This window comes from Corvus hawaiiensis, chromosome 5, assembly GCF_020740725.1.
Source record: "Corvus hawaiiensis isolate bCorHaw1 chromosome 5, bCorHaw1.pri.cur, whole genome shotgun sequence".
Classification (NCBI taxonomy): domain Eukaryota; kingdom Metazoa; phylum Chordata; class Aves; order Passeriformes; family Corvidae; genus Corvus; species Corvus hawaiiensis.
The window spans coordinates 53,304,368-53,327,093 of NC_063217.1; the positions used below are offsets into that span (position 1 = coordinate 53,304,368).

The following is a 22,726-nucleotide window of genomic DNA, read 5'->3' on the forward strand; positions in this document are numbered from 1 at the left end:
AAGCAAAAATACTTTTTGAGTGGCAGGAGAAAAACTCAAGTATTTTTGTATGGAGGCACAGCGAGCAGTCACTTTTCCTTCGTTTCAAAGACTCACACTTTCATGTACTTGTTTCTTTGATGAGAAAAGTAGCTTAGTGCTCATATTATATACTTTCAGAGGTATTGTTTGATAGAGAAATTTCAGGCATGGATAGTTTATTGAAGTTTTGATTTTAATCTTGATAGACTACCAATTTGTCCAGCAAAGGAAATGGTTAGGATAAATTTTTCTTCTGCCTGCTTCATTCTGCAGTTCCCTTTCCAAAAAGCATAACTTTATTGCATATTCAGTCCCATTCTCTGCTGTTACACAAAGACTGTGCTGCAGAGATACACACTGCCCATCAGAGGAAGCTTTGCTCTTGGTCAGCCACGACTTCATGAATAACCAGGCAGGGAATGACTCTTCTTGTTTACCCAGGCTGTGTTGCAGTGGCAGCCTGGCTCAGGCAGAACTGAAATGGTGCTCGTGCCACAGGTGTAGGACAGAAAGTGGTGTTTTGACTTCCAGGCTCTCATGCTTCCATGCAACCCCGTGATCAACATCCTTATTGCTAGCAGTCTGCAGTTGCTCTTTAGTCTAGAGCCCAGAGACACCTAAAGCAAAGAGAAGACTGGCATTTGTGTCTTCTTGAGCCCAGGCTCCTTCAATAACAGGATTTGCAAGCCCACTGTTTTTTGTTATTATTGAAATGACAGTTTTACTGGAAATCCCAACTGGTTGTGCCAGGTCTGCATTAGGTTGCACAGGCAAAGGACATGAAGGTTGTCTTCTACTGGGAAGATGAATTGTGTGCCTGGGTACATAAGTACGGAACCCTGTCATGTGCGTATACACTCAGGGTACATGCCCAAATCCCTCAGTCCCAGCAGACTGAAGGACAGATGATTCTGACACGCTGGAACAGCTCATCAGTTTGTACAAGGCAGTGGTTTCAGGAGCCAAGAGTTGGGTTGTTGGCCTTTTTCTGCTGGAGGAATAGGAGATAAGCCCTTTGAGAGCACCAGAGGAAGTCAGTAAGGGTGCTTCATATTGTGTAACAATATTTTGGAACAGGACTTGTATTATTTTTCATGAAATACAACTTGTAGGAGGAAAAGGCTGCTTTAAAATTGCACAATGGCAATGGCACATGTAGATGTCTCTCATTTGGATTGAAAACCAGTACAATTATGCCTAATCAAGGTTTATAAATGCAGGGTATGTAGATTTCAGTTCAGACATCCATGCTTGTCAAGGTAGGGAAGTGCTCACTATCCAAACAAGCTTAACACTCACCTTCAGTTAACAACCCTATTATTACAAGTGAAACATTTAACCTTCCTGGTCCTGGATTAAATTAAGCTGATCTTGAAGGGCAGTTCTAGGTTCTTGTCTTCTGTGACTGTGTGATTATGTTGCGTTCCCATGCCTCTAGGCTTCCCCTGGAAAAACACAAGTTCCAATGTGCACCTATGCTCTCTCTCTCTGTGGTATCCCCTTCTTCTGCCGGTGCCTCCCACCTCACAGCTGTAAACACCTGCCCCCCCTTTTTTCAATACGTCTGACATCCTCCCTTGGTATCAGACCAGTGACAGAGCTGTGCTATGGTGCCCTTTCTCTACGTGACCATTTCCTTCATTATTTTCAAAAAAATGAATTTGTCTTTTTCAGGAACTAGCTGTAGTCTTAGTTCTGTTGTAAATAATGGGAGATAAATACTCTCAAAATCGCTACCTAACAGTGAGTAAATTATTAGTTTTGTCCCTTTCAGAGCAATTATGGGCATTTGGTAAGATGGCAATTCTACATTAAATTCTCTATGGTACAAGCATGTGCTCATGCTGGAAAAAAAAAAGCTCAAAGTTAAAAAGAATCACTGGAAAAATACTAAAAGGTTTCCTCCCTTCCCTTGTGCCCATCTTCTGTGTGCTATTTCTGTGAGCCTCTGGCTATTCCTGACTGCAGAGTATCTAGGCAAACCACAGCTTGTATTTATCTTGAGTACCACTGGTATGAATACTCTTGGAGATCCCGTAGTGCAGATTGCAATGGAAGCTAAATATCCAGGGTCCCAGGTGGACTGGCACAAAATGTACTGAAGGCAAACCTGTCACTTTTTCATCACTTTTATTATCCAAGCCATGAAGATTAAAGTGGCTCAGTGCCTGCAAATACAATTCAAATTGTGTCGTAGACCCAGATTAAACTCAAAGGGAAGCATAATGCACCCATTTTATTCAATAACGAGAAAGAAATGCTCTGACACCCACAGGCCAAATTTCTTGAAGGGTTCATTTTAAAATAAACCCATATATTAACCAGTTTATTTGCATTGTCTCAGAGAAAAATGGTTCTTTGATCAAAGGCATAATCAATGGAAGGTCAAGTGTCTTCCTGCTGGAAGTGTAAATAGTTTTTTGTACCTGTGCCTAAATGTGGTTTTGGGAAGACATCTTGTGGATATGTAGCCATGGCTTTAAGGTGGAGCTGTTCTAGATGCAGCATGAATGCAGTGAAAAGTCGTCTTTGTCCCTTCAGGACTTGAAAATATTAAAGGATAAAATAAGGGTGGAAAGAATAAAGATTATTGCTATGATCATATGGACTGAACGGCTTGCCCGTGCATGTTCAAGTTGTCTGTAGGACAGCTGGGACTGACCCTTTAAGCCCTGCGTACACATTTGTCACACAGCTTCCTTCTCAGGACTTTGCCACTGGGTTTATGTTGTTTTGGGCTGAACTTATTTCCCATCTGAGATGTTAAATCTTCCTTTCCACACCTGGCAGGAGCATACTTTGTGTTGTCCTCACCTAGGATGTTGAGAGCACAGGGAAAGCCAGTACAGTGCAAAGTCTTGCTCTCCCGTGTGACTGGCTCGTCTTGCACAGAGAATTGAGTTGTCACTGCAGCGTGGGACACAGCTGTTGGTAGCTGTAATACAGCATGCCTGCAGACTTCCTGACAAAATTGGTACAGTCAGCACACAGTATGCTTTACAGCAATGCTAATCAAATGTTCCATAGTGATGTACGATTGAAAAAATAGTGCTGGCACTCCTGGCCCCGCTCTCACAGGTTCTTCATATTAATAGACAGCTTTACCAATTTTCCCTCTTCATCAGGGGGGAAATCCATCCAGGCAGCTGGGCTGCATTTAGTTTTGCAAACCTCAGGGCATACTCAGCTTGCTCTGGAGCGACAGGACCAGCAGCGCCATACATTTGTGGGAATTTGCCTGAATCATTTCTGAAGCACACCATGCACTGGTCAGGCTGTAATGGGGCGTGCTGAGAGCTCAGCACCACTCACAGTGGGCACCTGCCTGTGAGGATGTGTGAAATAGCAGCATCTGTGGCTGGCACGTGATTTGGGGAGCACATGAAGACCATCCTCAGTGTTCCCTGCTTCTGTCAAATTCTGCAGGAGCTGTTCTCAACACAGCCACTGGAAAGAAAAATAATAGGCAGCTCACAGGCTGTGTTGTTATTATTCAGCTGGTATTGACTGGCAGTACCAGGACGCTGCAGAACTGCCTTTCTCTAGCTGTCAGCTGATCAGCTGTGACAGCCCTAATAATGGTTATGTCAGGAGGCAAGTAAAGAGATGCCACAAATGGATTGCACGTGTATAATTGCTTCAAAAACAAATCTGCTAATAAAAGGAGACGATAAAATTGACAGGAAGAAATGGCTTATTGCATGCTAATTTTCTCCAGCTTTCATATTCCCTCTCTCTCTCTTTTTTTTTTTTTTTTAATTCAATTGGGTCACTTCTGTGGAGAATCGTGGTCAGAAAATTGAATATGGGGAGGAATTCTATACAATGAATAATTACAATGATGTATTATTCCCAACAAGGATCAAGTTCAGGCAGATGGATTTGGCAGAAGAGCTGTTGGCTATCTGATGGCTTTTTCAGTTTATATTTACCCTGGTGTGGTACTTTGAGTTTTTAGGCAAAGGAGAATGTAAATGGGCTGGCCTGAAAAACATAAAATCTCTTAGCCTGTGCCTTCAAAGGTTCTGAGATATGGTTGCACCTGCATCATCCCTCTAGAGGAAACAGAAGATGCTGCAAATTCTGTTCACAGAAATGGCAAAACCCACAACAGATGAAAAGGACTTTATTTGCTTGGTTCACAACCTACCTAGATCTATGTGGGTGTTCCTGAATTAAAATGCTTTGCCTTTTGCACCGCCTCAGTTAAATTGCTAGTGTACCTAAGCAGGGGTATTTACAGAGTGTGTAACACTTACTGTTATATGTATCTGAGCAGTAGAAACCTGAGTCATCCCAGAAATAAGATAAGGGAGCCCTGTAGCAGAGAAATGAGTGAATATAGCTGATGAGACAATAAGGCTAGAAGTAAATAATTTGAGAAAATTGGACCAAATAATGGGATCAATGCTAAGCTTGATGAAGGCAATAGTTTTCACGTGACATTAGTGGAAGCAGCTGCAAGACTTATAAATACAAGCTCAAGAATGCCCACTTTAGTGCAAGTTCTTATTTTTAAGAGAACATTCAGTTATTTTTTTCTAAAGAAAAGCATCTCTTTATCTATGTATGGGTGAATATATCTATACTGCCCATATGTATTTAGACCCCCCCAAAGTCTCTAAGGTGTCAGCTGTAATGTGAGTTGTTCTGGCTGCAGGAACAGATGGAAGCCCTTCTGAACTGGGTACTATAATGATGCTGATGTGCAAATCAAAATTTTGTGTACCCTGCAGTATTTTGTCGATAAAGTCAGTGTATATGCACTGGGATCTAGATGTTCAGGTAGTTTTATGAACTTAGTTGACAGACATTCATTAAGTTCAGAGTTACAGTCCGAGGTATAGTCTGACCCGGAGAGTGTAGGTGAAAACAACCAACTGGAAATTAGCTGTTTGGAAGAGGTACAGACAGCAGTATGGTTTATTTTTTGGTCTGACATTGCTTATTGTGAACTTGAATGATACCTGAGAGTTTTGACCTTAATTTGTGCTCGTGCTGGCTTTCTAATGAACTGTTTTCTGTTGCATGAATTTCAGCATCCAGATTGGTCACCATTTGTGGCCTCAGCAGAGAGCCCAGAAGTTAGATTGCTTCACACATAAGGTTTGGTCTTTCAAAGCAGTCTAGTAAAGCTAGACAAACTGCTTTCAAGGAATAATTGACTCTAAATTCTCTAGCCTATGAGAAAAATCTCAACTCAAAGTGACAACCCCTATCCCCAGAAAAGTTTGTCTAAGTGATGACTAGGGCTAATTTAGAAGAGTGAAGACTAGACTGAGATTTCAGAAGGGTGGGCTTGACGCCTGGTTCAATCAGTTCTGAGTCTGGCAGGGTCTTCATGCTGTAAAAAAAAAAATAAAGAAAAGAAGGAAGATTTTGTCTTCAAGATGCAGGAGACCACTGCTGACAAGGAAGTGGATAGGTTTTCTGCCAGGTGTGCAGGTTTACTGCACACTTGCAGAAAGTCTTCGATTGTGTGCGTTTTGGGGTATTGAAGCAACCTCCCTAGCAATTTCTCTAGTACTTACTTCATGCTACAAATACAAATTTCAAAAAAGGTACCTGGGCAACAGTTATTTTCAGGTTTGTAGGAGATACTACAAATGGCAAATGATAAGAGCAGTAATACAACCAGGGAAAGTGGACAAATATGAAGAAAGATTTGAACAATATTCTTTACTGTTATTCATTTAACAAAGAGAAGACTTGTTTCATAGATGACTCCTGTGATCTGTGCTAAGATAGTTCATGGCATCATCAGTTTTCACTCTTTTCCTTGAGCTGTTCAGGGATGTAGCATTTACAGTACATTATTTAAATACAATGCATGCTTCATATTTATGCTTCCCTTAATTAAGCATTCTGCTCTGTGGTTTGGGGTTCAGGAGAGCAGTCACTGCATGAGCTCTCTCTGCTCGAGCAGTGAAGAGCAAGTTGCTGTACATGACAGCATTTCATCTCTGTATGGCTGGGGACAGTAATGCACGAGCAGCAGGCGAAGGCATTAATCTCCTCAGCTATCCAGAAATGAACTGTCATGTACAGCAACTTGTTCTCTGCTCTTGCTGCTACCCCGTCCCCTCTCCTTCTGCACCCAAGATCACCTTTGCATACATTAAGCAAGTTCTTGGGATAATGGCAGTTTTCCTCCTAGGAGCAGTAGACTGGGGCAATATGAAGCCAGGAGGTGCTGCAGTCTGCAGGGCCAGGCAGTGGTGATGGTTGTAGCAAGTACAGAGGTGCTGGGGATGGCACAGGATATCTGCTTTCCAAGCCTGCAGGTCACAGGTTTGAGGGGTGCTGTGCTGGAGATCCTCAGGAGTTGAAGGAAGCTGACATGTGTGGGGTGATGGAGAAACAGACTGGTGATTTGCTCTCTCTGAAGCATTAGAGTGCATCCCCAGTACCTTGGCCCATTTGCTCCCTGGCTTTTGTGTAAAAGAGTCTTTTCCTAGTTGACTTCCAATCTGTTTGAGTTTCTGCTCTCCTGGACAGAGCATAAACTGTCTTATATGGGAAGGAGGATCCTGGAAGAGAACAAGTCACTTAAAAACCAGGCCCTGCTGTGAGTAAATTTTGCAGAGCACTGTAAGTTCAGCATATTGGCAGAGATTAATGGAACAGTTGGGCATTTTTTGAAGGGGGGAGGCAAATTCAGGCAAATTACAGTGGTGGAAAGTACTGTGCTCTGTTTAGTGTCAGTAGGGTGACAGTGTACTACATGTTTCCCAGGAGTAGTTACAGCAGAAGTAGGCTTGGGAAAGAAGCAACTCAGCTTATAGAGATCTTGTTCATTAACAGAAAGCTACAGCCCAGATTCCTGAGGCAAAATGCTCACAGTCGTGCTCAGACGATGCCTGCTTTCAGCTGTGTGTGAGTGTGTAACTGTGTGTGAGTGAGCATTTTGTGTGAGAGAGCAAAATGCTGATAGTCTTGCTCACACAGTACGTGTTTTCAGCTGTGCTATAATGTGTGTTGGCATCAGCACCGAGTACAGTGGGAATCCAACCAAAACACACCCCTCGCTTTAAGTATTACTAACAAGCTTCTGAGGTTTCTTCCATACAATTGCTACCCAAATGCACAGCTGCTGTTTTATTTTAGATATTAATTTGCTTATGTGCTGTGATTTTGCCACTTAAAAGGAAATGTGGCTTGGAGAATTAAATGGAACCATTGCAAATGACCTTTTTGGTGAAAACCTCCACTTACTGTGGCTAGAAATTAATTTTATGTGTTTTATCTCCCTTATGCCCCAACCCTAGTGCAATCACAGAATGTGACCTTCTACTATATATTTAGATATGTTTGATTTAATATTACTGTGGTTTTCTGGTCACAAATTGATAACCTGCTGAATGAGGCTACCTAACTACTACCTAATCCAGTTTTGCCAAATGAAGAGCAGAAAAAGCTGTTTAAACTAACTGGAGAACCACTTTAAACTATTGTCTTTGGTTAGACACCAAAACAAAGCAGGACCACCTCTTGCTTTATTGTAGAATGTTATTACTATTGCACGGACAAGAGGATTTTGCTTGAATGTGGATAAATTAGATCTGTTGTTAATTATTCTGAGAGTTTAAAAGTAGATCCAGCTTTTTAGTTTTGATGTTGGCTTTTGTGAGGCCTCTGTCCCCAGTCATTCTGTCTCCACTTATTGGCCATTAATCTTTATCCATTTGTAACAACATAAGGAGATTCCGGACCAGTCAGGTTTGCTGTACTTGGAAAAAAAAAAAAAAAAAAAAGAATGGGAGGGATGTGGTTTTAAAAAAAAAAAATTAAAAAGCATAGAGAGCCTAGAGGCAAGAAAGTAGATAAAAATGGGGGGAGAAAAGACATGACAGAAAACTTAAGAAAAGGGATAAAGAAAGAAATGAGAAAACTGAAATGGAATTTAAATACGTATGTCTTATGCTAAAATCAGAGAGATAGCTTAGGTGTGTGTTTCTGTAGTGATGGTGTTTGTGATTAGAACTCAACAGTTTCATCTGGGGCTGGATATCAGTTTCCTCACAAAGGCTGGGGATGATGGAAAGGGAGATTAGAGCACTGATTCATTGCTCCCTAGCTTTGAGCTGACTTGCTGAGGAGTGCTGAATAAATAAATATGATACAGCAGCACAAAACATGCCCAGTAAAGCCTACAACTTAATTGCATTTCCATTATTCCTCTCCAGTGTTTCTTTATGTTTTGGATTCATTCATTAACACTGCTGTTCTGTCTTTTTCAATGCAGATCTGTATTTTAAAAATCAAAACCAAAAGAATCTATTTGCTTCTTGTTGGGGCCAAGGCTGTAGCACAGGCAGCACACTTGCTTGTGCTGAGGGAGTTGAAACCTCAGAGATTTATAGTTTTTGGACTAGACTGAGATACAGAAAAATGCAATTTCTTGGAATAATCTGCACCATTGCTGGATGATACCACTTTCTTAGGCACAAGGGAGTCAACAAAGGTATAAATGCCCCTGTGTCCCAATCCAGGCAGTGCAGATTAAAGAGACAGTTTGGCTAAATGCCGTTATCCTGCATGCTGTGCAGTGTGTTATCTCCTGTGGCATCTGCAAGACAGAGGTGGATGTGTCTCAGTGTTTGTTATCCCTGCTGCTAGAGGCTGTTGAGCCAGAGACACTCCAAGCCGCCCTTTCCCTCCGTTTCTGCTGTGTACTTTCAGCTACTGAAACACAGTACTGTTATTATCTGACCTGTGGGGTGAGTTTCAGAGTGCTCCTGATTTTGTCCAAACCAATTCACAGCACCGTTGAGAAACAGCAATGTAACTTGGTAGCTTTTGTTTTACAGGATCTGAAGCCCCAGTTCCAGTGGCATTTTCTGTTGACATCATGTTATCAGAAGGTAGCAGTTCCTCTAGGATGCTTACATTAAAAATGGATGTAGCAGACAAGGAACTAAACAGAGATAAGGGAGGGAAGCAAGTCAGTGTGTGATCCATAGATTCAGGGGTTAAACTTCAGCTGCTGGTCTCCAAACATTTACACTATCTTTCCATAAAACTTCAGTGCGGGATCTGTTCTCAGCACTTTCTGGGGATTTCTCGACTTCAGCTGTCGTTTCCAGTCATAACTTTGATCACTGAGTATTCAGAAGACTTCCTTTCCTTTTTTTTCCCCCTCCTTTTTCTTGATAGTGTCCATGGAGAGAGCTTGAAAATATTTGGAGGCAAAGGGTAGGGTGCTGCCTGGGAAGGGTGACCATGCACTTTGCAGGTACAGGAGTTTTACCAGCTGGGATTCAGAAGTCTGATGGCACGTGTCAGAGCTTCCCATAGGCACTGCACGTTTGCTCTCTGGTCACAACAACTTCTGTTTGAGCTGTCCTGGGTGCTCCTGATGTTGGAAAGGGTGATAGTTCACAGACACTTAAGCTAAAGTTTGCGTTGGAAGCACACCAAAGCCAGGAGACTGCTGTGTCAGGCTTCTCTTTGAATGTTAAGATTTTATTGGTTTGTAATTGCTAGAGAGCTTGTGAGTAAGAAATCAGCAGGACTTAAGAAACAAGTGTGAATGAAATTAGCCACTGCAGGGGAAAATTTCCAGTCTGTAACCAATTTCTGAAAGAACTGTGTGGATGCAGACTGTTTCTGTAACTCAAATGAGAGGGACTGTAGTGCAGTTTCCCCTCGTGGGCCCTGTCCATCATAGCTTCCAGCTTTAGAAAATGATAGGCTGGATGTTAATCCCAATGAACTTGCAGCATTCTCCTTCTGTCATCCTTCCTTTGCTGAGTCTACTCAGCAAGGGTAGAGTGGCAAGAGGAGAGGATATGTTCATGTGCAAATAAACATGTGCTCAATGAGATACACCATCCACAGGCTCTGAATGGAGGACGATAGCTGATTAAATTGTCCTGTATGTTTCCAAAGTAAATAAACCTTTTTTGCTTTCATTTTCCCTCAGAGGGAGGAATGCCTTTGATTATTTTGTATTAAGATTTGGTTGAACAGCTCATTATTAGCTTTATTAGTATATGTAGTACACACAATCTGTTGGTGTTTTCATGATGGAAACTATAATATTCAAGTGAACCAGAGTTTTTCATCTGCTTACAAAGTCTCACGTATTTACAAAATCAATTGCTAGTCAAAATAAATAAATAAATGTCTGAGTCATATTTCTGATGCTAGGCAATAATCTGTGTTTTTCCATCTGGCTCTGTAAATACCTGGGTGCTTAATTCAATAGGAAGATATTTATCTTTTCTATTCTTTCTCTACTTCTTTTAAGGATTTTTCCCCTTTTCCACATCTGGTGTTCAGATTCCCAAGTTCCCCCCCTTCCTTTCCCCTTCTCCCCAAAAGCTCATGCTTGGAATCTAGCTAATGGATTTCTAATTCAATTTGGACTTCTGCTGGGATAAATCAGCCTCATACGAAATCATTTATGGTTCTTGAAAAATTTGCTGGGGATGAAATTAGGTAACCAGCACCAGGCAAATACTAATTTCATTAAGATCCATGAAAAGAAGTAGCGGGTATGTAGATATTCATGAGGACTAATGTTAGTCTCAGGACAGCAGGATTCCCCTAGACCCCAGAGAGAGCCCTTCAGAGCACCCAAGGCCAGCACCCAATCCATCGATGCAAAGGGAGACCAGTGGCAAACTTTGCATCAGCTTTAGGATAGGCAGACTTTGTTCCCTGGTCATTTTATAAACACAGATTTGTTTGTGATCCTTTGTGTAACTGTTGGCTCTTTAGCAAATCGTGCTGGCAGGTATTTCAGAGAAATTTTGAAGGAAGCATCTGAGTCCAGAGCTGTTTGCTCAGTTTGAAGGTAGTGAACAAAGAGTGCTACCTATTAAGCTCCTACATCCATTTTGCAGAGGGGACCCTGAACCTGACAAATCAGATTTCCCCAAGGTTACACAAGAATATATCCCCTGGGTCTCAGCTCAACACCTTAACCAGGTGGCCGTGCGACTGAGCTATTATTAGGTGTGGTCAAGTGTCCTGTGTTTTTCTGAGATGGAGTGATCCTGCTAACTAGATTAACTATACACTTCAGATAGCTCATGAAATCAGGATCCATAACATCCCACTACATCTCAGTTTTATCAATCATGTGATTCTGGATCATCTCTTTTTGATGAAACAAAAATGCTTTTATTGAAAGCGCTACAAAACTGGGAGCAAAGCTCTCCTGCAGTTTTAAAAATGGGAAAAGTAAGGATAAAAATAACCATTCTTGCTAGAAACAAAGGGTTGACATTTTGACCCTAACATACTGATGCAAGAAGCAAGCTTAATTATTAATATGAAACAACATAAAAGGCAGAGAAAGTATATGTAAAGTGCCACGTTCATTTACAGATCCTCACTCAAGGTAGCAGTATAGAGCTCCTTTTGTTGTGCCAAATGCATTGCACACAGATTTCTTTCTATTAAACAAACTTGTGCTGTGTAATATGATTTGCCACTGGCCATAAATCCATCTGACTGCGGCTGATGGCTCTAGCCTGAGCTCTGTCGTTGTTTCCAGTACATGATAGAGACTTAAGAGTGTGAGAAAAGGTGGGATCAGTTTTTCATTTGGTTATCATGTTTGGGACACCATGTTCGGACTGTTGACATAGCAGTCAGATAAAGGATCTGAGTCTGAACTTCTAATTCTAAAAATGTGTACAGAGTCAATTATCCTTGGATTTTCCCTGAATTGTATGCTTTGGACTATACCCAGGAAACTTGTTTCCAGTATGTGTTGAGAATATATTTTATGTCCTGTAAAATGCATTCTACCATCTAACTACAAAGGTTGTCACGTCTTGTAAAAGGAGATTTTTTTGTATTATTGTAACAGGCACTTTCTTTCATGTTCATGTAAATATGGCAGGCTCTGTCCTGTGTGACAAAGAGTGCCTGAAGGGAACTTGAGAATGAATAGGTTTAACAAAAAGTATTTTAGCCTAAGCCTTGTCCATCTTTAATTAGTTATCAGGGTTAAAGGAGGGGTCAAGAGCCTGGAGGTGCTTCAGGACTAATGTGTCAAAGGGAAGTGAAGCCTAACACTGAAGAGGAAATGATGCTCCTCAGAGGTTTCATAATTTCTGACCTTGTGTCAACCATTATGACCACTAATGGCAGCTGGGGCAGAAATGTTTCAAGTTAGACTTTGCTTTGCAGGTGGTTAGGAGGGGATCCCATGCCATCACACAGACCCATCACAAGCTAAAATCCCAAATGAAAAATGCTTAAGACGGACAACACCAAACCTCGTGGGCTGACACTGAAGTTTCTCTGCTGTTCATATGTTGCATCTGTATCAGAGAAGACAAACTAGCAACAATAGGCTTGAACTCTACAAGCACAACCATATCTAACAGGAGCTGTGTTAATTTTCCAAGCAGATTAAACACCTGTAGCTCCCACTTGCAGAATACGGTGTGTGTGCTCGGCTAAGTAACACTTGCATGTTATTCTTTGTGAGTTCGTTACATGACGGAGTAAGGAGATGGAGTTGTGGACAAAGTTGTGGAGATAGTCTGTAACCCACTTTTTTTTTTAAAGCATGAATATTTTATTATTTTTGAACAAATCATACATTAACAGACTAGTTTAGGTGAGAAAGACCTCTAAGATCATAGAGTCCAGCTGTTAAGCCACCACTGCCAAATCCACCACTAAACCATGTTGCTAAGTGCCACATCTACATGTCTTTTAAATATCTCCAGGGATGGTGACTCAACCACTTCTCTGTGCTTGGCAACCCTGGAAGTAGAAGGAGCGAGCAATCTTCCACAGGATAATCACCATGAAATGTCACTGATGTCATCTGCTGCTTGTCAAGCACTTTATTTTCAAGTGCTGTCCTTTTGAGAGCCATGGCACAGTAACTGAGCCAACCTTATCCAGTAGCTCTGTACAAGCCCAAGGAGTTTGCATCAGAAGTAATGAATATTTTGCAAAGAGGGATGTGACTCAGCAAAGAAACAGAGCCTTTGCCTCTTCACTTTACATTTCACGCTCTCAGTGCTCATAAGTCAGCCTCACCCCCTGATGATTTGCCTCCAGCCTTTTTTATCTATTTATATGGTTAGGCCGACTCACAGGAAGTAGTGCTTGCAGATTATTGCATTAAGTTTCTTACACTGAGAACAAGTCTCATAAACCTTGTTGCTCAAAGAACAGCTTGGTGCTATTCATGTGCACCAACAGAAAGTATTTTCAATTGCCTTGCATGAAATCTTACCATGTTCTGGCATTTTCCTACGCTGAGTCCAATGCTGATGAGTACCTGAACCATCTCTTGAATGTTTAGGCAGCAGCTGGTAGTCTGACAGAGTTTGTCTCAGGGCAATGGTAACATTCTGGATACAGAACCTTAAATGTCATGTCTACATACATACCTGCAGGTTTTGTCTTGAACTAGCAGTGGGATGTATAAAAAATTTCTCTGTGTTACAGAGCACTAGGAGTTTTGTTTTCAATTTTCCTCTCATTTGGTTGATGTTAAATTTTCAAGAGAAGCAGAAACTTTAATTATAATTATGAATTAAACAAACTGGAGGAAGATGCCTTTTTCCCCAACAGTAAGATGTAACTTGCAAAACTCTTTATGAAGGTGGTACAGTCAGTGTTTCCCTCATCTAAGTGTGATTCTCCTTTTCCTTATGCTGGTGCAAATCAGATTAAACTCCACTGGAATTAGTTGTTGGGTAACAGCAGTGCAGTTTACCAGGGTAAGCCAGGCAAGATGTACTCCGAGCACCGGGCTGAGAGGAGATGGTGCCGTCAAAGCAGGGGTGATGGAGAGCACACTGAGTGCTATAGGCAGCGTGGTTGCACAGTGTCCACATTGCCTGTGGCTGAGTGATAACCATTTATTCTTTCATCTTCCTCTGCCCTTGGCTTTATATCTGAGCATGCAGCATTCACATAAGATAGGAGCACAAAGAGAAGGACACAACCGGAGAGGGCTCCACTACTCAGAGGGCTCCCAAGGGGGAGCACCAGCAGCCACTCAGTTGGCTGCATTCTTTGTGAAACCTCCCTGCCTTTGAGCTTTTTCCCAGTCCCCCAGTCTAATGGCAGACTGTGCACTGCTGTTAAAAGGGAAAGCATGGTGCTTTCTTCTCCCCTTCAGCTCTTCACAGCTTTCTGAGAAAGGCTGGTTGGGGTATGGTGGACATAGCAAGCACGTTTACTGTATTAGGTATTGATAGGCTTACTCATTTAGGATGGTCTGTATAGTAGGCCTGTCTCCAAACAACAGAAACCTCCTTCCTGGGCTCTTTAGTTGAGCCAATAATCCAGTATTTCAGATGTCTGAGATGCCCATTTCCTGGGTTTTTGAAAGGGCTCCAGGTTGGTGCCTGTGGCTGACCATGGATCAAGTATTGATTCCTGTGCTGCTGTGAAAGTTCCTTTTTTGCTAGGGGTACAGAAGGATAGGAAAGGATGCATTTGGCTTTTCTTTGATGTTCCTGTGTTTGAGGGGGAGACTTTTGCCCAGTAGCCTTCTGATGTGTAGCCACTCAGTGGATATGTTCTTCATTCTTTAAGTGCATGCAAAGCTTGGGTTTGACCTCCTGGGGATGTGTTGTTACGCTGAGATGTGCTAGGAGCGTCTTCACTGAGCTACTGCAGGTGCAGGGAAAGTTAATTCCTCTTTGTGGTCTTTATTTATTCTGTTTCTGGACTGAAGTCACCCAAAAAAGATGAACATTGCATGCCCTATCGATTTCTCTGTCACTTCTCCCAGACTGTGCCTGCACTCTGCCTTCCCTGACAAAAAGAGCATTTAATTTTGTGGGTGCTCAGTAAATTTGAGTCAGAAATTCCCTTGGCCTTGCTCCCAGGAGGGTCCAGCAAAGTTCAGCAAGCATCTGGTTTGTGGGCTGCTGCAAAACCAAGCCTCATCTTTAGGCACATAAAGGCCTGCAAGTGAATACTGCTACAAGCAAGCGGATGCCAGCCTCTGAGGCTGGCCAAAATATTTTGCTGTTGCAAAATTACGGTCTTCCTGAGCTGTTTGGGAATACCTTCCCCTTTTGAAGTGCTGAAGAATAAGGAGTGAATGCCTTATTGCATGCTCACCTTGCAGTCACCCACAGGCAGGGCTGACAGAAGGTAAGGGCTGAGAAAGCCACTCTCCTTCTCCCCAGGTCAAGGCAGGAAAATGGGCTTTCTCTTTCAGGGCACAGGCTACACTTTGCTGTGCCCATTCTCTGTCCTTGTGTGGTCTCCAGGGCTGAGGCAGGGTTGAGAGGGCCTTTTGGTATGGAAACTATTCATAAATGATTCTTAGAAAAAGTCCTGTTTTCTCCCAATTTTTATTCGGCTTGGCCTTATGTTGGATTCACAGCTCCATGGTGTTACGGTCCTGTAAGGTGGAGGCAGGCTCTGTGGCATACAGTATTTTTTGCTTCCTTGCTTCCCATTTGGTGGCACTGCATGCCCTTCCTAGGAGGATAGAAAACCCTGCAACTAAAGGGCTTCCAGCCGAGCAATTTTCCTTTCCTGAAAGAGTGTGCACTGTAATCCAAACCCTTGCCTCCATCCTGATAAGCTGTCTGGCTGAGCTAGCACCTGCTGTTAATTTCACAGTAAACAGTACTTGTTGCTCTAGAAAGCTTTTTAATCATAACATTAAAACCTGAACAGAAATCCCATCCATACAGTGAACTCCAGCTGCCTTTCTTGCAACACTCAGGGAATGATCATGCCAAGTGATGGGCATCCAAATGCAAATAGAATTAACTTTGCAGCCATTCATTTTAAATTGCTCTTGAATCATTCTGAAGTAAATTCCATTTGAGAAGAATTTGCTTCAGGTCTCACATGAAGAGATAATGGTCCAATATATTATCATCTAAGCAATAATAGTTCAAGTCTCGCAGTTCAGATACGTACTGAGTTATATGCTGGGTTGATGGGAATTAAAGCTTCATATATAGTAATAAAACTAGTGATCTAGAGATGAATAGATTGGTGTACGGAGCACAATATTTTCCTGCCACAGATTAGAGCAGGGATACTAATCCATAAAAGGGGAAATATACCATTAAATCTCTTTTCACTTGTTATGCATGGAGAGATATAACATGTACAGTTGTAGAGGCAAATGCATGAAAAGAATAAACACCTTTCCTAACATCAAAAGGTTCCTGACTTAGGCAAAGATTTGTTTTACCTTAAAAGAAAACTGAACTAAAATTAAGCTAAAACTCCTATATGTGACAGCCCATGCCAGATTGTCTTAATGCTGATTTCAGTGGCATTTCCCCCGTTCCTATAGATTGGAATTTGACCTTGCTTTTAAAAAGCAGAGTTGCCAGATACTACAGAAGGCAAATAAAAAAGTGTATCTGTATTTGGGCCAGCAACTAAAATAAAAATTCCAAACGAAGTTTATATATTAAAGTGGTTTTTAAAAAAATTATTTTCTTAATATGAATGAATTGCATGACTGGAACCAGTTTAGCAGTACCATTAATCAGGTCTTTTGTCTTGCTAATATAAATCAGTCAATAACAACAGATGGGCTGTACACTTTATTATGTGAAAATAAAGATGAATGTGGCATACTGCAGAAGTAAATTTGCAGCTCAAAGTTACTGAGCACAGAAGGGGATTTGTTACGACAGGGGAGAACAATGTGTGTCTTGTGTTTGTGTTTGATCAAGGTTGTAAGGGGAACTTGCTGCACATGACATTGTCATAATGACTGGAAATCAAGTATGTGAATTTTTAGTGTTTGTTTGTATCTACACTCCCAGATCACTCCCAAATGGTTTAATTAGCTTTTTTCCTCCAGACAAAAGAAAAAAATGTCCAACTACTTAGGAGAGTTAAATAAGAGAGTTATAAAGTTTGCTGCTTTGTTGCACCATTGGGAGATGAACATTTTAAATAACCAGCGATAACTGTCAGGAAGACGCAGATCAAAGTCTCAGGCAAGATTTATCCCCTCATATAGCAATGGAGCACACAGTGAGAGGCAACCCCCATCCAAATTATAGAAACTGGCTCAAGAGGCTTCACGGTTATAACAAAATCACCCCTGAAAAATCTAAGTCAGAGTTTGGTTTTTGTATGGAGAGAGGAATGTCCTGTGTTTAAGTAGAGCTGGTCAGGAGAAACTAATGGAAGTGTTTATTCAGTTGTCAGAAACTGTGTCCTCATGGAAACATAGATTTGTTAGAGTGCTTTGGTGTTACCAGATCTTGTTCTCTAAAGAACTGCAAAAAATCCCAGCACAGTCAAATGTCCTATATTGACATTCTCTGTGTTGGATTTTTAGGAATATTTCGCTATATAATTACACTAATGTTATAATTATTCTTGCATGTTGCTGCGAGCATTACAATGAAAGCACAACAGCATATCACTGTAATTCAAAAAATGAAATGCAAGACTGGGCTCCAAGATGTGTGTTAAGGTTGATGGCTTAAAACCCTGTCCCAGATCAGCAGCTGGATTGGCTGGCTGTCCAAGCTGTGACACAGCTGTGCCTGGTGTGATGTGCAAGCCATCATGAGGGGATTTAAGGTTCTTCCTCCTCAAAAGATTCTCATCCTGAGAAGCAAGTCACAGCCTGGCACAGGGGAACTGGGGCTGCACACCCTCTCTACCTGTCAACCACCATCCTGCCACTTCAGCTGGCGGCAGCTGGTGTGCCTTCATGAGAGGGAAGGGGTGCTTTTTCTCCCTGCAGCACCTGACCCCATCTCTTTGGGAACACCAATGACTTCCTGCTGTGGTTCACACAGGCTGATTAAGCCACCTGTTACCTTTCAGCAGTGAAAAGCAGGAGCAAGGGTCCCTCAGTGCTAGTGGAGGGAGGACTAGCTTTATAGTGGGATTGCTATTTTTTTTTCTGCCAAACCCAGTCGTGGTGATAATCTATATGTTCCTCTTGAGAAAGTGCTCTATAAAAAACCACTATTGTTGCTATTAACAGCAGCATTATGAGGGCAAGGATTGAACGAGCATTCTCAGGTTTAAAAAGAAAAAAAACCCTTAGCTACTATCTTAAATTTTTTTCTGAAACTGACAGTTTTAAATGCCAGTTTCCAGGGACATGGCAGCCTTTGAGCACTATTTGTGCGACAGTTTGTGAATGGTTTCCATCTATATCCCTAACATTTAAGAGTGGTTCAGATGCCTCTTGATAGAAATGAGAAAGAGTGTGGAAAAATAAAGCTGAGCTTTATTATTGCTCAAGAAGAGTAAGGAGGAATCACAGCAAGAAGACAGTAAGAAAACAGGCTTGTACCTGACTGCAGGATGCCAGGTTGGTGGAGAGAAGCAGCTATCACCACAACCAAAATGGGAGACTAGATTGTAATGTGCTGGGCAGTACTTTGAATACATACAAATAATATCTAAACTTTAGAAGTAGTTACCTTCAGAAGGAAAAGCCAAAACCCACACAGGTTTTCCAGGCTGATTAAAGAAATAATTTTGAAAACAACCTTGTTTCTTTTTTGCAGCTTGCTGATCCCTCCTTTTAGACTTGCTAGTTGTCTTTGATAAGGTGCAGTTAATTGGTCAGGCATTGTCATTATTGCCTTTGATAATGTGCAGAAATTTAGTGCTGAAAATAAATACATTTGTTCTTCCAGTCACCAGAAATTAGTGAAGCAGTACTTGTTTAATTATAAAACATATGTGTGCTTTGTTAGTTTCCATCTGTCTGCTTGCTGATTTGCAATTAAATGACCAGAAGAAAAAGATACGTCCTGTGGCAATTCAGGGGAAATGATTCATCTCTAATGTTTCTGTGTTGTGGATGTCTACAGAGCGGCATGTGGGAGAGGGGAAGAGGGGACGTGTGCATGGAAGGGGATGAGGAATGCCAAAATTCCTCTTGATTCAGTTCAGACATGTCCCATGGTCATGAAATCACATGAGGACTCCTGCTAACTTACTGTAACTCGTCTTTGTTTTTGGAAAAAAATGGGGAGTAAAATGGAGCAAGGAAGAAATACCTAATGATGAGAGGAAATAGGATAGCAGAAGAAGGAGGCTGGTGTGGTCAGAGTGAAAAGGAAACTGCAGAAATAAAAGGAAGTATGGAAAAATGATAAAAAAATTAAATTTAATTTGAGTCTCTGGAAATGATTAATTGGAGATGGAAATTGAAGTGTTATAGTTGGTCAGAGATTTTCCTTTTGCTAGAAAAATGTCAGGCCTTATTTATTGGCCCTTTTTTCTATCTTTGAGCCAGTTCCCTTCTATTAACTCTCAGGGAGTGATGCATTAGTGAGTCAGGCCTGATACTCCTTATAAAATGAGACACTGAGAAGGACTGGAGTATTTTTAAATTAATATGGGGGGGAGGGGAGGGTAGGAAATAAAAATGAAAAAAAAAAGGTGAACATGTGTTCTCTTCATAAACAGTTTGGGAGATTCACAAAATGATTTATTTACTCTGTAAGGTATTCCCATCACTGATAAAGACATGCAGTTTACCTTCATACAGCATGGATGGGTACAATATTACCTTCTTCCCCTCTCTCTTTCATGTGTCCCTGCTCCTTCTTGTCTTTCTGAAAAGCAGTATCTGGAAGGAGAGTCATGCCCCTTGTAATTCTGGACACGGCCTGCACAGGGAAGTCTCAGGTTCGGGGAGGGAGCCGTCTAGCATTTCATCTTCATGAAGACTGGCAGGGAGGAGATAGCCTGCCAGTATTTTCAGTTGGATGTTCCGAGGTGTTTTATTGATCAGCATCAGCATCCATCACTAGGTATAAGGATAACTGCATCAGAGGTAGAAAGGGGAGATTGAATGAGGCTTTCAGAACTGCCAGCTTGATGCTGGTGGATCTGTCAGGAGTTGCCCCCCCTCCCCCCGCCCATTGCTTTGCTGCTCAGAGCCTCTTGGGTGTTCTTGTGCTCTGATGGAAGGTGGGGAGAGAAATGGTGAGAGGGTTATTCTCCGATGAGTTTGGTGCTGTCTGATATGGAAGACTTCCTCTGCCCCTTTGGGATGTAAAAGAGGCTGTAAAAGAGGATTTGTGAAGAGAGAGGGAGAAAGGAAGGTAGACACATTCGGTGTTTTCAGTCTTGCCTCCCACACGATGGATTGTTTTCCTCTTTCTCCAGATTTCGTTCATTGACTTTATTCTTTACCAGCAGCACCAGAGAGGTGCTGAGGTTCCTTATCTCAATAGCATGTGTCCGTGTTGGCCCAAAATGTCACCATGTCACAGCTGCCCTGCCCCATGTCCCAGCTCCCACGTCCTCTGTCCTCTCCATAGCAAGACTGCCCAGGCCAATGTACTACAGACAGAGTAAATAAAGCATAGCTTGGCACCTTCATCAGCAGTCTTAGCAGGAGAGTCAGAGTATGAACAAACAGGTGCAGACTGGACTTGCATTTAGTCTTTTGCCCTTAGAGCAGATTTCAAATTGCTCATCTGAAACAAAAGGTGCTATTTCCTATTTGGACCAGCCTCAGCTGCCAGCAGCTATTGCACGCACCTGATTACGCAGTGCGATAAGTCACTATTGAAAATGTGACCTTGAAGCCTCCGAAAGTTTCTATTATTTCTCTTTATGGCTTTGCAGGCAACTCTCCCAAGCTTTAACACAAAGCTTTATTGCTGGTATTGCCAATGATGGTAAAAAAGGACTGATCCCAGACTGTGAATGTGCACATCCCTGTCACATCACAGAGAGGAAAGAAAGCTCAGGATGTAAAGAACAATTTTCTTCTTTGGAAGAAGTCTGGAAACAACAGTGCATCTAAGTTTCAGTTTAGGGATGCTCCTAAGAAAACATTTTATTCAAAAAGTATGCACCTTTTTTAATTTACACGAAGTTTTTTCAAGTGTCTGCCAGCTGAATTTTGGTTCTTTCATTTTCCCTTTACAGATGACGACTTTTTTCATGAGCTTCCAGAAACTTTTCCATCTGATCCTCCAGAACCATTGCCCCACTTCCTCATCGAACCCGAAGAGGCTTACATTGTGAAGAACAAGCCCGTGAATCTGTACTGCAAAGCAAGCCCAGCCACACAGATCTATTTTAAGTGCAACAGCGAGTGGGTTCATCAGAAGGACCATGTGGTGGACGAGAGAGTAGATGAAACCTCCGGTGAGTTTGTGTTACGTCATGAAGGGATGGGAATTAACACCATTAATGTCAAGCCCACTGTTGTAATCAAGCAGCTGTTTCATATGGCAGCTGCTTTTCTTTACTCCCGTTACATCTGTGAATTCTATATCTGGCATTACAAAATGTTCCTGTCACAGCACAGAGGTGATGTCTGCATCCAGGGCAGTTGGTGAAACAGAAGTGTAGAGCACCCTGACCACGTCTGAAACCAAAAAACCAGAACTATGCACAAACAAAATGAAATTCCTTTCTTAAGACAGGTCTACTCCCAGTTCACTTCTCCAGTGTCACAAATTCACAGTGGTTGCACTGTGTTGTTGTCACAGCCCAAGAACCACATTCTCCCCAAAGTGTCAAAGAGCAATTGGGTTGTTACTAGAATGATGTTTTCTTAGGGAGATATGAGAAAAAAAAGGAGAACTTTAATCAGTTTTCATCAAGAAAGAAGGAGAAAGGACACCTGGGCACACTTTAGAGCAGTGTATTGATCCAGAGCAAGCACCTGGCTGTTATTCATTGCGCTTCTCTGCCTGCTCCATAGAGCCTGTTAGATGGAGAACTACAGTAGGTTAGCATCCCTCCTCAGTCAATACCAGAAATCCCACCAGCAGTCATGGAAGTAAAACAGGATCCTCATAGCAGAAAAAAAAAAAATGGGGGAGGTTTTAAAAACTTGAGTAATAAAGCAGTGTTTGGGAAGACTGGTAATCAATAGAGTCTGAGACACATGCAAGGAGAGAAGCAGGACTTACGGCTGTTTTGATGGCTCTGAGAAATAACTGGATACCAAGCAAGAAGGTGCTTTCCATTTGGGAATTACCCCACCACTTGGTCTAATTACTTAGAAAAATAACTCCACCAGATGTCTTGGAAGTCTCTTGTGAACCAGGTTTTATTTGTTTCAGCTCATTTATTTGCACAGAGATCAAAAGCATAAGCTTTTCTTGGTACTCTCACTTGAAAAAGAGAAGGTGGGTGTAGGAAGAAAGGCTGTAGAAAAGAAGTCTGTATTAGACTTGGGGCCTGCATATTCATTTGTTAAAATGGGCTTTTCCACAAGTTGACTGCTGGGGAAACACTAAAAAAAAAAAAAAATTCATGTTGCTTAATACATCTTCAGGGATTTTTACTCCATGGGGGCCCAAGGGAATGAAGGGCAAACAGAAGGAGAGCTATGACTGGGTTGATTTTTTAAGCTTTTGTGAACATCAGCATTTAGAAACACGAAAATTTTTCACTACAAGTGAAATATTCATTCTTTTTTTCTCAAAAATCTCATTGTGGGAAAACTTGGTGACACCATAAAGCAAACTGCATTCTACAAGTGTAAAAGACCAATCTCTAAAAGAGATACATCAAAATATTTTAGAGGACAAATACTTTGCATAACAAACAACAACAATTATATGCAAATGAGAACCATATCCAATTAAAGATTAATATAATCTACTGGAGTTGGGTGGGGGGAAGAGGGTGTCAAAGCTGTGCACATCAGGTTATTAGCACAAGAGCCACAAACTTAGTCATACCAATAGCTTGTTAAAACGAAACTGTCATCAAAACCCAAGTATGTCAGTCAGCCTGGTTGTTGCCAGAATATTGGTTAATGCATGTCACA

General features: G+C 41.7%; 1 protein-coding gene across 2 annotated transcripts in view; it reads left to right on the forward strand.

Annotated features, from left to right (window-relative positions):
• The window catches only part of UNC5C (unc-5 netrin receptor C), a 254,683-nt gene that overhangs the window by 140,459 nt on the left and 91,498 nt on the right, over positions 1–22,726 (forward strand). For both annotated transcript variants that reach the window (XM_048303631.1, XM_048303632.1), the window contains exon 2: positions 20,866–21,087. In XM_048303631.1, coding sequence (XP_048159588.1) covers positions 20,866–21,087 — 222 coding nt within the window. The remainder of the gene's footprint in view (positions 1–20,865; positions 21,088–22,726) is intronic.